This window comes from Micrasema longulum, unplaced genomic scaffold (genome assembly GCF_059751315.1).
Source record: "Micrasema longulum isolate JH-2025_06_02 unplaced genomic scaffold, ASM5975131v1 h1tg000130l, whole genome shotgun sequence".
NCBI lineage: Eukaryota > Metazoa > Arthropoda > Insecta > Trichoptera > Brachycentridae > Micrasema > Micrasema longulum.
This window is the reverse complement of record NW_028277336.1, coordinates 244,787-261,347: the sequence shown is the minus strand read 5'-3', so window position 1 is coordinate 261,347 and position 16,561 is coordinate 244,787. Positions and strand designations below refer to the sequence as shown.

The window sequence follows — 16,561 nt, the reverse complement described above, 5'->3', positions numbered from 1 at the left end:
TGATCGTTATCAATACCTATAAGGGCGGGTTAAAAACGACGTTTTTTCGATTATCGAATTCAAGCAGAGCCCAAAACTTCCACATTAACATGCTTATTGTTTGTATCTATATTGTTATTCCTGTCTGTTTATGTTTTTCTTATGTTTATAAATGTAACTTGTTTTTGGCCGATGTTATCAAGTTTTGGTAGTAGGCCCTAATAGAGAAAAAAAAAAAACATGCTTATTAAACGAAAAAATATTGAAAAATTGCATCGTGCAAATTGTAGCGCTGTCATGTACTTACATAGTACATATTACGTAGTAAAAATTACGTTCTCCACAGGATGTAATATACCCAGATTTCTGATGCATTTGGCACGTAACCATCTGGTAAAACCCCCATGGACCAATATTAATATCTTATGCAATAAAAAAGTCGTGTATTTCTATTTAAAAGGGTCGTTTTATAGTATGCACATGAAAAGTTTAGTTTTTTTGATCCGGTAGACATAGAAAAGTCGGTAGTAAGTGTTTAAATACAAATAGAAACAATATTTATATATGTATATCTTGATTATATTTTATATTTTATAAACATAAACAGCAAATCTGCATTTTACAAACATTTATAATAATAACAAATTTGGCTTAAAAAATATTTTTTTTTTAAACATGAATTTCGTTATACCCAAGATTTATATAAAAAAAATAAACCAAAAATTATACAAGATTTATATTTAAAAAAATAACCTAAAAATTATACGGCATATTCAGTAGAAAGTTTAAATAATAAAACATTCTACAGTAAAACAACATGAAAATCATAAGTACTGTTTTACACAGCTAGGCAAAGGGTACAAAAAACTGTATATATTATATATATATTATGAAATGCATGAATAAATAAATATAATTACCATTCACCATCTTTGAAAAAGTTCAAAAGGTTTGTTCTATTGGAACAATACCCTACACTAAATATATCAGATACGTGGGAATAACTATAGCCGAGTTCATGAAGTCTATTTTATACGGCATTACAAGTATACACTGTCCGTGAATTGTTGCTACAAAACGGTGGCACCTGTCTAGCACAAAAGGCATTTTAATAATTTAATTTTAGTGAAAAATGGGGGTTTTTATCGTTTAATTTTACAATTTAATTTTAACCGTTTAATTCAATTTTATAACACAGTCAAAGTAAAAAGAAAAGAAAACAGTAACATACTTAAAGCATTAAAAAAAATAGTTTTCTTTGAAATTCCGCTTCGTTAGGCCTGTCTTATTTTTATCTTGTACATAAAGATTCAGTCAACGCTTGTTATGAAACTAATCAAAACAATAACAAAGTAATAAGGAATCCCGGTCAAAACAAAACCATGCCGAGAATTTGTTGATTTCAAAATAATATTGCAATCCAGTAAAAACCCTGTGTACGAAAAATAGAGATGGTTTTATTACAACTTTTTTATCGAGATCAATGATGTCAAGAATTTGATTCAAATCTGATTTTAAGACATTTAAAGACCTAAATAATATTTTCTAATTAGTAATTTAATACACCCCAATTGGTTGGTTGATTCAGTAGGGTGAGGGTGGAACTCGAATTGAAGTCACGGTCATTTCATTTAAAGAAAAGTGAAGGGCTTCAAAATGTAAACCCAACTTTTCACTAAAATTCATTTTAAAAGTGCCTCGATGAATTGTATTGTTTAAAGTATATTTAGCATGCCAATACGCACGTTTTGAGTATATCGTAAATAGCATTGCTTTTATTTTATTTTATTTTTTGAAATTTTTAAGCACAAAGAATAAGTACTTTGCGGACTTATTGCCAAAAGAAATATCTTTTAGCCAATCAAAAAACAAACAGGACAGAATAAATAGAACAGATGGTCAAAAGTTTGTACTAAAAAAAGAAATTATATATCCAAAGATATATAGAATTGCTCATTTTAACTTAAATAAAAGTACATTACGTTATACATTGTAAATGATGAAAAAATGTGGAATCAGATAATCAGTTTGAAAGAAAAAAGTTAAAGATGAGTTTGTCCAAATTTTTGTAGACAAGGACTGGATTCGACTCCATGGGGTTCCATTCGCTGTTCATATTAACATATTACAACATAATAGTTAAGAGAAGGTAATATAGAAGTCTTCAAACATTTGGATGAACTCAAAATATTGTTGATAAATCCACCTGGTCCATGAAGAAGTATAGAAATTGAAAAAATAACATTTTCAGGCGTTGCCTAGTATGCAGGTGAAATAATCCAATTAGATGAATCTCACCCGCATAAATAAAGGTTTCAGCTCTTTAACTTCACAAACATCAACAGATGTAAGAATCGAAGGAATATAGATGTTCAAATATGGGCAGAATGGTGAATGTTACACAGTGTGTAAATTGGCCACTTAAACCAGCCATTGACAGATCATAAGCCCTGTAGATGCTTAGACTTCTATATTAACTTCTCTTAAATATTCTTCATCTTTGTTGTAATATGTTAAGTTAAAGAAAAAGTTTTTTTTTCTATAAGAAAGAAATATTTACGTTCTTGAATATTTTGACTAGTAAATTAATAATACCTGAAAATGGAAATCAAGGTATGGTAGAAAGAAAAAGAAGAATTAAATGCTCTAGTTTGAGTTTAAATCCTAGACCCAAGATCCGCGAGTCCGCGACCACACCACGAAAGCTTGGGCTATTCCGTTCTAGTAACATTTTTAAATTATAATTATGTATATTACAAATAAATAATATTAAAACCTACCGAAAAATTCATTTATAATGCATCTTTAGGTAAAAACAAAAGAAAACAATAACATAAAGTATTTTTTTAAATATTTTTCCTCGAAATACCGCTTTGTTGGGCTTGACCCATTTCTATCTTGTCCATAAAGATTCAGACAACGTTTATTATGTAATCCAATCAAAACAATAACAAAGTAATAAGAAATCCCGATGAAAACAAAACCTTGCCGAGAATTTTAATTACTGTTGTTGATTTAAATTAATAGTGCAATCCAGTAAAAACCCTTCGGAAAAATCCAATAGGCGACGCCAAGCGCCATCTTAGTTCCATTTAACGCGGGAATTCCAGTATGAAATTGAATAACCGAAATGAGCACGTCCGAGAAATATTGTGAAATAACACGATTATTATAAAGGTGTATTGGTGCTTTCACCAATACTGCTATGAAAAAAATCCATTTGGTTACGTCGCGAAGCTAACAATTACCAACGGATAATAAGCTACAAAAATGTTTAACCTGACTGTTAGTTGACAGTTAAACTTTTACTAAAATCCGAGTGGTGATTCATGGAATGGCGCTTACAACAAAATAGTTTCAAGTTCGTATCGCTAGAGTTCCGAGAAAAACTGTATTCGCCCCATGTGACGTGTGTTCTAATTGGATTTGAACTCGCGCATGCGCAGAGCAAGTATCTATATAAACGCGGTATCCAAAAAATTAATATCATTATTGTTCAGAAACCCGTTCCTTTCCGTTTGTAGTCTCTGAGAGTTTTCAAACGGCCTGTGTTGTGTTATTTTGAATCGATCAATTGATACATTGCGCGAACTGCTGTCAGATAAAATAAAATTCAGTTATTTTGAAGTGATTTTATTACACCGTTGCTCAGTTTGAAGTTTTGAGCGTTGCTTGCTGGGCCGATTGTGTTGTTTTACTGTGTTTACAATCCATAAAAACTGGAGAAAATAAGTGCATTTCGTGGCGCATACAGGCAGAAATACAGTGCTTACAGAAGTGTTCTGAGTCACAGTTCTAGTAGTGAAAGTTCCGAAGAAGAATCATCAAAAATGTGTCTAGAAGACCACTCAGCTACGATGATGAATGTCAGAGAAAAGTTCAACGCTGCTAAATGGTAGGTTCCATTATTTTTTCTAATATGCCCATACGTACATAAGTACCAAACATAACACAAAAATCTGAAAATGATTTCTCTATTAATTGAGTAATTTAAATATAAGGAATATCACATAACATTACACCTTCAAGTATACATTAAAATCGGCTTGCAGAACTTACGTGTCGTGTTTCTGTATGTTTTATTATATTGAATAACAAATACAGACTATGATTTCTTGATAGAAGACAAATTGAAGAATTATATCTAAAAATGTAACAATTTTGTTCAATTTCAATTGATGGTGCAATATCAAACAAAATTTAAACCATTTTAGGATCATATGAATATGTATACATAATATAATTAATGATTACTGAACATTATAAACTTATTTTTTATCTAAATTATCTATCCAAGGTAGCGATTCATTTCGCATTAAAATGACCTTGTGTAATGTTTTTTCACTTTTAATTTCACAACAAAGTGAAACATTTTGTAGTGTCAACGATCTCGAGGTAATAATTTATAAGCAAAATTTTCGACTCTCTCTTCGCATTCCTCGGTAGTATAGTGGTCAGTATCCCCGCCTGTCACGCGGGAGACCGGGGTTCGATTCCCCGCCGGGGAGAATTTTTTATATTTTTAATTTATTTATTAATATTTATAATTATAAATAATATTTTAATTTATACGTTTTTAAAATTTTGCATTACATAGTAATAACGATACAAGTTACTCAAATGTTATTGTTACCTTTTCCAATGATAATATGTAAACATTATTATGACTTCTAAATAATAACAAGGTCCTCATTAGCAAGGTATTGAATAAACACATACTTTATAAACAATTAGCATCTCAAAATTGGCAAACTGACAAAACCCTGATGGCTCTGTTGGGAACTGTAGGTACCTACATAAATATGTAATTAAGTGCTATTTTTTTATTGGTACCTGTAAAGCACACTTCCTTAAATATCAAAAAAAAAAATTAAAAAAATTCTTACATTTTTCCCGTTTTTTTAAAATTGTGTTGATACGGCATGTATCAATGTATTCTAGAATATCTAGTTTCATTGAAGCGTAAGACTGATCGCCTTACCTTTAATGTAACAACATATATTAATATACGCTCTCGGAGCACATTTATTCATAAAATAATTAAAGCAACACTGCTATTCATACGAAATTAGATAAAAAAGATGAGATTACTGATGTGGAAAAAGAAATCACTATCAATACTCATTGTACAAGGGTTTAAAACTGAATAATGAGTTTTCTGAAGAAATAAAACAAATGGAAAAGCCTTAAAATATATCAAATCAAATTTAAACTAATTTGTTTTTAATACATTTTGAAATGAAGGCTAGTGTTATTAAAAGTCTATTCTTAGTTTTTAAAATGTTATAAACTTACTTAATGAATCATAAATAAAATAAATAATTAAGTTGTATTAGAGCGGGGATCGAGCCCCGGACATCTGCACTCTGTTTATCGGTCAATAGAAATTAAAGTCGACATACTTTCTTCCTTTCCAGCAGTGTGGGCATCTCGATCAAGAGCATCGTGAGGTCCGCGGCGGCGAGTCAGCGCCTCACCGTGGGTCTGCTGGACTGCATCAGGCGGCTCTCGGGGCACCAGGGGGCCCTGTTCTGTCTCCTGGCCCCTTCCCAGCCAGGGGACTCCGCCCAGCACATGCAAGAGGTGCTGCTCGAAGCCTTCTGTCTGGAGAACGACATCTACATAGTCAAGGTAACTAACTAACTTTGAAATAATAAATATATCTATTCAATGTCAGTAGTAGGTCTAAAATGAGCATCTTGCAGGAGAGCGAAATCATTATCTGAAAAAAAAATAAAATCTTAATGTATATTATCATTATAAAAGATCGTTTACACGTAGACAATACAATATTGTTTTGTCCCAGGACTCGACCATTGTCCGCGTTTAAACGAATTTTGTAGGACAAAACATTGTCTCGAGACATCGCCACCGAAAAAGACAGGCAGGCTACCTCCGCGGAACAATGATTACCTTCACCATCGCGCGCGGCCGCCAGCGTCCTCGTGTGAACACGTACGGACAAGACCTTGTCACGATAGCAATTTGCTTGACGTGAACGTGTCGCTCTCAAAAAAATATTTCTGCCGAAAATTGCGACAGAAAACAATAATTTTTATTATTAGTTCGTCCTTTAACAATTCCAATAAATCTTGGTATAAAATTAATAATATTTTTCCCGAATTCACTCGCAACAAACTCCGTCGTGTATTCATTTTCGCAGCGCTCACGCGTGAACTGCGGCCGAATTCGCGTAGCTGGGACAAGACAATAATATATTGTCATATCTACTGTGTTGTCCACATATAAACGGCGCCCTAATACCTAATATTTTTTAGGTGTTGTTACTGTTAAAATATGAGAACACTGTACCTCATAATTACATCAAGATTTTACTCAATTGATTTTAATGCATAATAATGATGGTGTATTTTGAATAACATATTTTAACACGTAATTTTCGATCCATATTGATGTAGTTATTTTGCATCAGAAAATTTTATCGGCAAAAGTTTAGTAAAATTCAACCATTAAAATAACATAGAATTGAACAAGGTGTGATTTGTGCGACTATACTATAAAAAATGTTTAGTGCAGACTGTTGATTACTCTCCCATTAAAATGATTTTAACTACGTGTAAAATAGTGAGCCTCATAAATACAATTAATTCCACTCATCTCACATTTGTGACGATTCTTCTTCTAAAAATAGCGCCATCTTATATAAATGTTTGTTCTTAATCCTTAAAATCCCCGTAGTGCCTCCGACTTCTGTTTTTCGTATCATTGTACGTATTTGTTCAGTGATATGACCTCCCATTTTGTTTGCTCTGAAACAAACAGAAGATCTGAATGCTAATATTTCTTGAACATAGTAAGTACTTAATCACGTTACAAATAACTTATATAGCGCCATTTCCAATAATGCTTCAAGGGCGCTATACAATTGTGATTCACAAAACACAAATTATAAATAGGACGTGTTAAAATTGTTATTTATAAAAATTACATCAAAGCAATAAGACTAAATACGAATTTATGATATGTTATTATAATAATGAATAACTTATATAGCGTCATTTTCGTAATATAATACCCCAGGGCTCTTTACAATCATGTATTTCAGTTTCAGTGTTACAGAACAGCGTTTATTTGGTATTTTTAAAAACATATTATAATTAATTAGTTGTGGTAAACTTTTTTGTATTCCGGATCATTAAAGTGATCTACGATCAATTTGAAGTCACAAACTTGTTTTACCGGCAGGACATTGCAGAATTTAAAATTGAATGTAGTAATACTGTTTATTTAATGACAGTTTTTGAACAATCTTTGTTTGTTTATGAGATTTTCTGCAGATTGAATTTATTAGTTAGTAACTTTTGCTTAAATGACTATCACATGTTTTTGAACCGATATTAGTTTGAAAGTATGGTTAAAATTTTACATTGGTTCCTGTATACGCTGCGTTATAACTAAACCACTTTCACCGTCGTTCCCTTTCCGCACCCGATGGTGCATAGGCCACTGCATTGATACACCAATCGTTCATTTTCGTTGCACGAGGGTAAGATGTTAATTCTAACGCTTCAGGTGCCAGTCCGAGGACTGAGAAATATTGGTGTAAAAACGTCAATATTCCGTGCCAACCATGTCGGGAATCGACCTGAGACCTCTTGCATCGTTGGCAAATGAGCTGACGCCTACATCACGAAGCCGATAATCATCTTAGTGATCCTTTATTAATCTTAACAATTATTCCTGTCTCAGATTTCATCATTTGTAACCCTGTTTAGAACTACCAAATCAGTAAATAATGTTACAATATGTACGCTCACATTTGTCTAATTATCTTATGTCTTTTGTCCCCAGGTAGATTCTGCAGAGAAGCTCCAGAGCATGGTCTCAGGGCGCAGTTCTCGAGACTGCTCCTGCGTCCTTATTCACGAGCCGTTCGTGGACCCGTTCTCCGACGCCAGCCCTCGCTCCAACCTCAACCACCTCTCGCCACCGGAGAAGCTCCTCGCGGAACATTGCGAGATGCTGTGGGGCATCCAGCCGACGCCCATCATTAGACTCCCCGACCAGTGAACGAGGGGCTTGATTAAGAAATCTACCGTTATTGAAAAATATTGTGCGGATCGCACTGATCTTCATCGAAGATCGAGAGGAGAATCGATGAGAAGTTGACGAGAGATATTTTTAGAATGATAGCATCGACTTACGCACAGTGCGTTCAAACGCTTAATACCCCTATGTTCAAAGGATGCGCGGTCTGACTTACCTTCATACAAACGTATTCCGTATTTTCTCTTTGGATTATGACACTAGAGTGATGATTGTTTTACACACAATAGATATCCACTATTGGCATTTATTTTTTTGACAAATTAATTCTCTTTTACGAGCTAGGACCATTCAAAAGCCCTTAAAAGCAGCTAGTTTTATATGAAAACTTTTTTTGAAAAACACTAAACCTGCGGATGCAGCAAATTTATTTCTGGTACTTTCTTATAAAAAAAATCAAATTTAGTCGACCTCGATTCTGACAATTTTATTAATTCCGAAGTGAAAGAAAATGTGTATTTAAATACTTATTTTTTAAACCGTTGTTCTCCGCATATCCTCTTAATGTGTTAAAGTGTGTCGATGAACCAAGCAAACATACAAATTTCGTTTGTGCTAGTAGGCACACTAGAATGTTTTTTTGTGAAAACGTATTGTTACGCACACGTAAAGGGTATTAAATATTTGAATGAACTGTACAGTTGGCATAAAAGTTTACTATGAGAAATTGTGGTCGCTTGAAAAATGGATTAATTACGATCAAAACATAAATTTCGAGACCATGGTTTAAATTGTGAAATAATATATTTTTATTCCAATTAATTGGTATCTAAGTATAATTCGCTGTTGATTTTAAATCCTAGTAAAATTTGTTTTTACATTATTCACGAAAGAAGAAAACAATTTGTAAATGAAACAAATAATATAATAAAGTCCCTAGGAAATTTTTTTGTACTGTAAATTTGTTAATTTTTTTACCGTCTAGATTTTAAAACTCAAAAATCATTTTTTATATATAATATAATACAAATATTAGGTTTCATCGTGATGATGCAACCATAAAATAAAACAGGCCATGAGGCTCAACAACAGTGGTACATTACTGCACACAGCATCCAGAATTACGAAAAATCACTTTTTAATTCATGTGATCTCTCCGGTAGTCTAAACCAAGCAAGCGTTTGGGTGCATTTTTTTGGGTGATATGTAATTAAATATAATAAATTATTATTGATTATGGCAATACTGCAAGCACGTATATAATGCAAATGTTAATAATTTGGCGTCTCGATTACGTTGCTTGATTTTAAAATTGATGAAAATTAATTGTTTTTGAAAAATGTTGGTGCATTATTGGAGCTTTCTAAATCAATAGAGGATTTTAATGATCTCTTCTGAAATGTTTGTAAATATTACATTCTAAATTGTACAAAAAGTATGGGTACAAAATTTACAAGATGATTGTAAAAAACGTATAAAAATATGTTAAGAGATGATCTTCCAAAAAGATTTATAATTAAATGAAATAAGATATGATTCATAATAAACTAGTTTTGATACCATTCTATTTATAATTATAAAGCAATTTGATAAGATAAAAAAATACCTACATCAATCACTTAGATTATCATAAAATAATACATTTTATATCAAATTGAAATGGTAAAAAAGAGATTAGATATGATACGGTGTTTTTTCTTAGGAATACATATATTCATATCTCAGGTGTTAACTATGCGCCACGAGAATGATATTATCTCTTAAGTATTTAGTTATTTTATCTGAAAATAAAAAAATGATATATTAATAGAAAATATTTAAAATGTAGTTTATTATGAAATACATTGAAGTATAATATTTTTTTTTTAATGTTTTGTATTATGATGTGGATGTGAATAGTTTAATAAAATTTACAGATTTGTATAAAATTCAAAATAAATTTATAAAATATAGAATCTACGATTTCTTATTGAAAATGGTATTTATTGATTAATACCAATATTAAGATATTTTGTTACATTTAATGTATTAAAAATAAAAGCCATTAGCAAATAATAAAAAAAAGTTCACATTTTTATATGTACATTAAAACATTGCAATAATAAAAATTTATTAAATAATAACGTTTTATTATACTGCCTTAGCGGTTGTGCTAAAATTAAGTTTATATAAATGTTTAAAAATGTATTATGGGCTTTGTTAGATGAAAAATAAATAAAATAAAATAAAAAACTTTTTTATTTTTAATCTAAATCTACCTACCTACCGTTTCCGTATTTCGTCAAATATTTTAAAATATTTTTTGTAAAATACCTGCAGTGCGCTTCTGAACGCTCTATAGGCCGTTTTCACTCCGCAGTAAAGCTAGGGTTTCCTAGGACAGCGGTGCCCGTATCTTAACGGCCGTAGTGAACGGTAATGCGGTGGACAGCCGTCGTAACGGTGACTAGAGAGTTGTTTTATTTTTTAACGGCTTTATCAACACCGTTTTCCTAGGAAACCATTTTCTAGGCACCGTTACGACGGCTGTCCACCGCATCACCGTTCACTACGGCCGTTAAGATACGGGCACCGCTGTCCTAGGAAACCCTAGCTTAATAATACACCCGGCCCAATAAAATAACATAGGGTGGATTGACTTTTATCTTGTTGAAATAATATATCTTTTTGATAAATAAATTAAACGCAAAAAGGTAATAAATATTAACCCCACTAATTTTACAGGGCTGGGTGGATGGAGTGATACTTGTGAAATGGGCCTTAGTGGGTAGATAAAGCGAATAATAATATGCGAAAATTAATTTGTAGTGATCATTATCAAGAATTATTATAAAATTAGGTTTATACTGTTTGACAAAAATATTTTTTTTATGCTATGGCATTTTTTGGCCAAGCAAACTCTATCATAAAAAAATCAAACGACGATCAAAATCGATTAAGATCAAAAATTATTTATGAATATTGAACCCATGGAAGGATGCTAAGGGGTCAATTTCGCTAACTGTTACATGCTAGATAATTCGGCCTTCCGGGCCTCGGTTAATTAGGAACTCGGACTTCACAATGTTTTTTTTTGTTATTTGGAGCAATCGAAAAATTGGCAACAAAGAAGAATCTGTCACTCAAACAATGCTACCTTACATGAACGATAAAGAGAAACCTCCGGATCCACCGGATGGATCTCAATTAGATTCGTCGTGCGGTACAATGGACACTGTTCCAGATCCCGCCGAATTTGTTACAATAAGGCCTAAATCAAAAAAACTCAAACTTATAAATTCGGAGAGGAAATCGAGTTCTGAGTCAGACCGCCCCCTCCCACACAAAACACCTAGCCCCCGACCCTCAGCTTCTACAAACCCAGGTACTCCAGAGGTCACAAACACTTTATCGCCTATTACCACACCTACCAAAGTCCAATCCCGCATGTACAATGGAATGGATCGTGCTCCATTTATCGTACATGTAACAAAAGTACAAGTAGACGGCGTCACCCAAACCAACTTGTACGATATTGACTTCGGTCGATTTCTTCATAGAAACAATATTCGGACTGCCTGGAACGGAATCAAGTCCGTCGGCCGTAACCGTATTTCTGTGGAGTTTAAGACGGCAAACGAAGCCAATACGTTTGTAAAATCAGAAATAGCTAAAAAAGATAATTATAACGTTTTCATTCCGACTTTCCTAGTAACTAAACAAGGTGTTACCAAAGGCATCCCTTCGCACTGGTCTGAACAGGACATTGTGGAGAATGCCGAGGTACCTCATGGATTTGGAAAAGTAATCAAGGCTCGTCGACTGAATTACAGATCGAGTAATGGTGACGTAGTCGAATGGAAACCCTCCCGCACGGTGGTTTTGACCTTCGACTCAAAATCTCTACCTTCCCACATTTCCATCTTCAATGTGTCCCTCTCCGTAGAACTCTACGTATTTCCGACTATTCAGTGTTTTAAATGCTGTAAGTACGGACATACAAAGACTGTCTGTAGATCTCTTGTGCGCTGTTACAAGTGTGGCTCCTCACACAATGGGGAATCCTGCACGGTGGCGGCAGAAGATATAAAATGCCTCAATTGTTCTGGTAACCACTCTGCCACCAGCAAGCTGTGCCCTGAGCTTAAAAGGCAACAAAACATAAAACACACGATGGCTGACAGAAACATTTCATATATTGAAGCTTCTAAAATGTTCGGAAAAGCGACGATTTCCTATGCAGAAATCGTCTCTAAAACGACAAAACCGAATGTCAATGTTGTTATGCCCGCGCCCTCCGCGCCAATATCCTACAAAAAATCAGTAGAGAGGAAGTCGAGGTCAAAAAAACTACCTTCCAAACCTAATGTTCCTCATCATGACCCTTCACTTCTGTATTTCCCGAATGGACAACTTCCATCTGGTTCTAATGGGAATGCTTTTCCTAGCACAGTCCCAACATCGAACAATACAATTATATCTACCATATTGAGTATTCTAGTATCGATCCTTCAAAACAATCCACAAATACCGTCCAACGTCGCCCATCAACTTCTAAATATAACCTCCCTACTTAACCACCACCATGGCTCCTCAGATGAGGATTCTGCAGTGGAACAGCCATAGCATTTTAAATAAAAAAGAAGATCTCTTGCATACATTGCAAGAAGAATCTATTTCAATTGCGGCCATTTCGGAGACGTGGATGGTCCCGGGATCTACTATTAGATTCCGGGGATTCCACTGTCTGCGAGATGATCGTGAGGATGGGAAGGGTGGCTCTGCCCTCCTCATCAAAAACTCCCTTCCCTTTATCCCTATTAATGTCAAGACTGACGGCTGTCCTTTCCAAGTGACAGCTGCAAAGGTTAATGACTTGACCATCCTTTCCATGTATATCTCCCCAACCAACAAACCCTCAAAATCGATACTTTTATCTTTGTTCCAAAAATTGACCCCTCCGTTCCTTATCCTTGGTGACTTTAATGCTCATCATGCCCTGTGGGGTGCTCCGACATGCGACAGGTTGGGAAGAGATATTGTTGATCTCTTGGATGATCTGAATATGTGTGTCCTTAATGATGGCTCCGCGACGCGCCTTCAGCTTCCAAATCAGCGACCCAGTGCAGTGGATCTCACCATCTCCAGCGCTGCAATGGCACCATCTGTGCAATGGTCAATTAAGGATGACACTATTGGTAGTGATCATTACCCTATAGTAGTCAACCTCATATCCAGCCATAGATATTGCCAAAGTGGCCTATCCCCTGGGGGAAGACGAAGACCGAGATACATTACAGAAAGAGTTAAATGGAGATACTTCTCTGACGACATTGAACTTAAAGTGAACGAGCTGCCCACCCCGACGAAAGAGAATGTAGTGAAGTGCTATGAAGCATTGTCATCATGCATCGTCGAAGCAGCAGACAAACATGTCCCTGTAAAGGAGAAAGGCAATAGAAGTAAACCCCCCCCTGCCCCATGGTGGGATAGCGAATGTGCGGAGGCAGTTTTGAAAAGGAAAAAGCAAGCTAAAGTTTACTCCTTAAACATGAGCCTAGAAAACCTGTTGAGTTTTAAACAGGTTGAAGCTAATACAAAACGCCTCTTAAGAGACAAGAAACGCCAAGGATGGAAAAACTTCTGTTGCTCTTTATCACGAGACGTGCCTATATCAACTGTTTGGAGCATGATACGTCGATTTAGAGGTTCTTTCACTCCACCAGTGAGACGTCCTGAGACCCTAGGGTGGGTTGAGGAGTTCGCCAACAAATTAGCCCCGCAGACCGCAAATAACTGGAATGAGTCTCCCTATTGGTACCAGTTTACAAATAGAAGCTGGTTAGATCATAGCTTCAGTTTAGATGAACTGAAGACTATTCTGACCCGGCTCACAGACTCAGCTCCAGGGATTGACGGTATACTGTATAGTTTTATCCAACATAACAGTGATCCTACCCTCTCCTACATCCTATCATTGATCAACATGATCTTTGAATCAGGAAACATCCCCCCTTCATGGAAAACCCAATCCATTATCCCTATCCTTAAACCCAACAAAGACCCAAACTTTGGGTCTTCCTATCGCCCCATAGCCCTCTCCTCCACACTGTTGAAAGTGGCGGAACATATGGTGAGACAACGCTTGGACTGGTTTGTGGAGAGCTCGAAAACTCTCCCCGAGTCTCAATTTGGATTCAGGAAAAGAAAGAGCACTATTGAAAGCGTGTCGGTTCTGACATCTGATATCAGAGCCGCTCTTACTAAGAAAGAATTTCTTATAGGTGTCTGTCTGGACATAAGTGGTGCATATGACAATGTTATTATCCATATTCTAGAAGCTAAAATGCTACGAATTGGAATCCCGCGAAAACTCACTTCCTTTATAGCAAATTTGATTCTCTCCAGAAAGGTAGAAATCAATGTTCGCGGTCATGCTGTGGTGGAGAGAGAGTTGAGCAAGGGACTACCTCAGGGTTCTGTCCTGAGCCCGATTCTCTTCAATATCTATACGCATGACATAAGCGGAATTGTTCCCTCAGAGACAAGTTTGCTTCAATACGCGGACGACTTCTTCATGTATACATATGGGAAGGACCCAAATAATCTAGAAAATACTCTAAATTTAGGTATGAGAAACATCAGGAATTGGTTAGTGGAACATGGCTTGGATCTATCGACTAGTAAAAGTAATGCCATAACCTTTTGTAGACAGCGAAAAATCCCAACCATAAAAATTCAACACGGAGATGAGATAGTACCTTTTACGTCCCAGATTAAGTTCCTGGGAGTAATTCTGGACACTCATCTTACATGGAACTCATACATAAATCATATAGTAAACAAGTGTCAAGCCGGATTGAATACGTTAAGAGCAGTCTCGCGAGTATGGTGGGGGAGCCACCCTTTTATACAGAGACTTTTTTATACTGCGTATATCCGGAGCCATCTAGATTATGCCTCGTTCCTTTTAGAACCTTGTTCAAAAAAGAATCTCCAAAGACTTGACCGGATCCAATCCCAAAGTCTGAGACTAGTCGTCGGAGCCATGAAGTCATCTCCAATTAACGCTTTACAAGTAGAAGCTTGTGATCCCCCACTTGGTATGAGAAGACAATACTTGGCGGATAGATTTCTTCTAAAATGCTCTGTCCAAAAAAACAACCTGCTCCTCAAAAAGGTACAATTTCTCTCTGACTGCGTGACATCCTCATCTTTTTGGTTTCATAAACCACCCCCTTTACTAGTCAACAGTTTTCATTTTTACAAATCTTTCGAATCTAACATTTATCCTAAAGACCTTCTTCCCCTTTATCGTTTCCCATTTAAAACTTCTATTTATGCCCCAAGTATTGAACTCACATTCGGAGTCGAAAGCCACCTACAGCCCCGGTGTACATTCAACCGTATTCGGTCGTCAAGATGGATAGGTTGGAAAATTATCTACACTGATGGATCTCGGTCAGATTCGGCAACCCATACGGGTGCGGCTATATATTGTGAAGACAACAACTTTCAAAGATTGTACAAATTGCACAAGAATGCATCTGTATTTACCGCAGAATGTATCGCAATCCGAGAAGCTGTCAAATACGCCTTAAGCTCACAATATAGCAAGTTCCTAATCCTGTCGGATTCCTTGAGTGCCTTACAAAAAATCAAATCCCCTCCATCCTTTTATCCCGAGGATGAGCTCTGCGTGGAAACTCGATTTCTTCTTTCTATATCAGAGGCATCCAATAAGAGTATTGTTATGTCCTGGATCCCTAGCCATTGTGGTATTCCCGGTAACGAAAAAGTGGACGCGTTAGCAAAGGAGGCGGTCCACTCCGGGGATCCTGCCTATAGTAATTTACTACCACTAGGTGATCTCCTTGTTATGACGAAGGAGAAGCAACTTCGCACATGGCAAGAATATTGGGTAGCCTCTTCCCAAGCCAAGGGTAAACATCTTTTCCAACTGAAACCAAATGTTACAGAAAAGCCTTGGTTTTCCAAAGTGATTCTGAACAAGTTTGAGACATCCTCCATATGCAGAATGCGCATTGGGCACTACTGCAATGGTTCTCACCTGTTCAGAATCCATGTCCGGGACTCTGCCATTTGCGAATGTCAGCTAGATGAGGAAGATTTAAACCATATTTTTTTTGGATGCCCCATAAATGATTGTTATCCTGATTTCCTATCCGACCTCTCTAATATTAATATCCCATTCCCTATTCATATTCTAACTCTCCTGTCCCCACCCAATAAACGTGTATTTAAAATCCTATGTAAATATCTAGTTGTAAATGGTGTAAAGCTGTAAATATGTTTTATTATTATATGTATATATTATATTAAATACTAACATACTAACTTGTACATATTATATTACTAACACATGTGTATATATGTAAAAAAAAAAAAAAAACTACTCGACACTGGCCAGAACACCCAAGTTGAGATGTGAAAAGGCCATGAAAAAACGAAGAAGAAGAAGAAGAAGAAGAATGCTACCTTACCTCAACCACACAAAATATCCAGATACCTACATCAAGGCGGCCTCCGTGGTGTAGCGGTTAAGAAGCTTGACTCACACACGGAAGTCTTTAGA

The 16,561-nt window shown here is 35.5% G+C and overlaps 1 protein-coding gene and 1 non-coding gene across 3 annotated transcripts; both read left to right on the top strand.

Annotated features, from left to right (window-relative positions):
• The first annotated feature begins 3,407 nt into the window (after positions 1-3,407).
• Gadd45 (Growth arrest and DNA damage-inducible 45) lies at positions 3,408-8,947 on the top strand. 2 transcript variants are annotated; one of them, XM_088241456.1, is made up of 3 exons: positions 3,408-3,874; positions 5,400-5,610; positions 7,792-8,947. In XM_088241456.1, exons 1-3 carry the CDS (start codon positions 3,810-3,812, stop codon positions 8,008-8,010), a joined length of 495 nt encoding a protein of 164 aa, XP_088097582.1. In that variant the 5' UTR covers positions 3,408-3,809; the 3' UTR covers positions 8,011-8,947. The 2 variants fall into 2 exon arrangements, with proteins under 2 accessions (XP_088097582.1, XP_088097574.1); XM_088241448.1 differs by having other exon boundaries at positions 5,397-5,610.
• On the top strand, positions 4,416-4,487 carry TRNAD-GUC (transfer RNA aspartic acid (anticodon GUC)). Its single transcript has one exon. It is a non-coding gene; the product is annotated as a tRNA-Asp (tRNA).
• Positions 8,948-16,561: the final 7,614 nt, after the last annotated feature.

What these genes read in the sequence shown, in the direction of transcription:
- Gadd45 (XM_088241448.1), top strand. Translation starts at nt 3,810, where the DNA reads ATGTGTCTAGAAGACCACTCAGCTACGATGATGAATGTCAGAGAAAAG. An exon ending in AAGTTCAACGCTGCTAAATG is followed by an intron (nt 3,875 to 5,396) that starts GTAGGTTCCATT and finishes CTTCCTTTCCAG; the next exon opens with CAGTGTGGGCATCTCGATCA. An exon ending in ACGACATCTACATAGTCAAG is followed by an intron (nt 5,611 to 7,791) that starts GTAACTAACTAA and finishes TTTTGTCCCCAG; the next exon opens with GTAGATTCTGCAGAGAAGCT.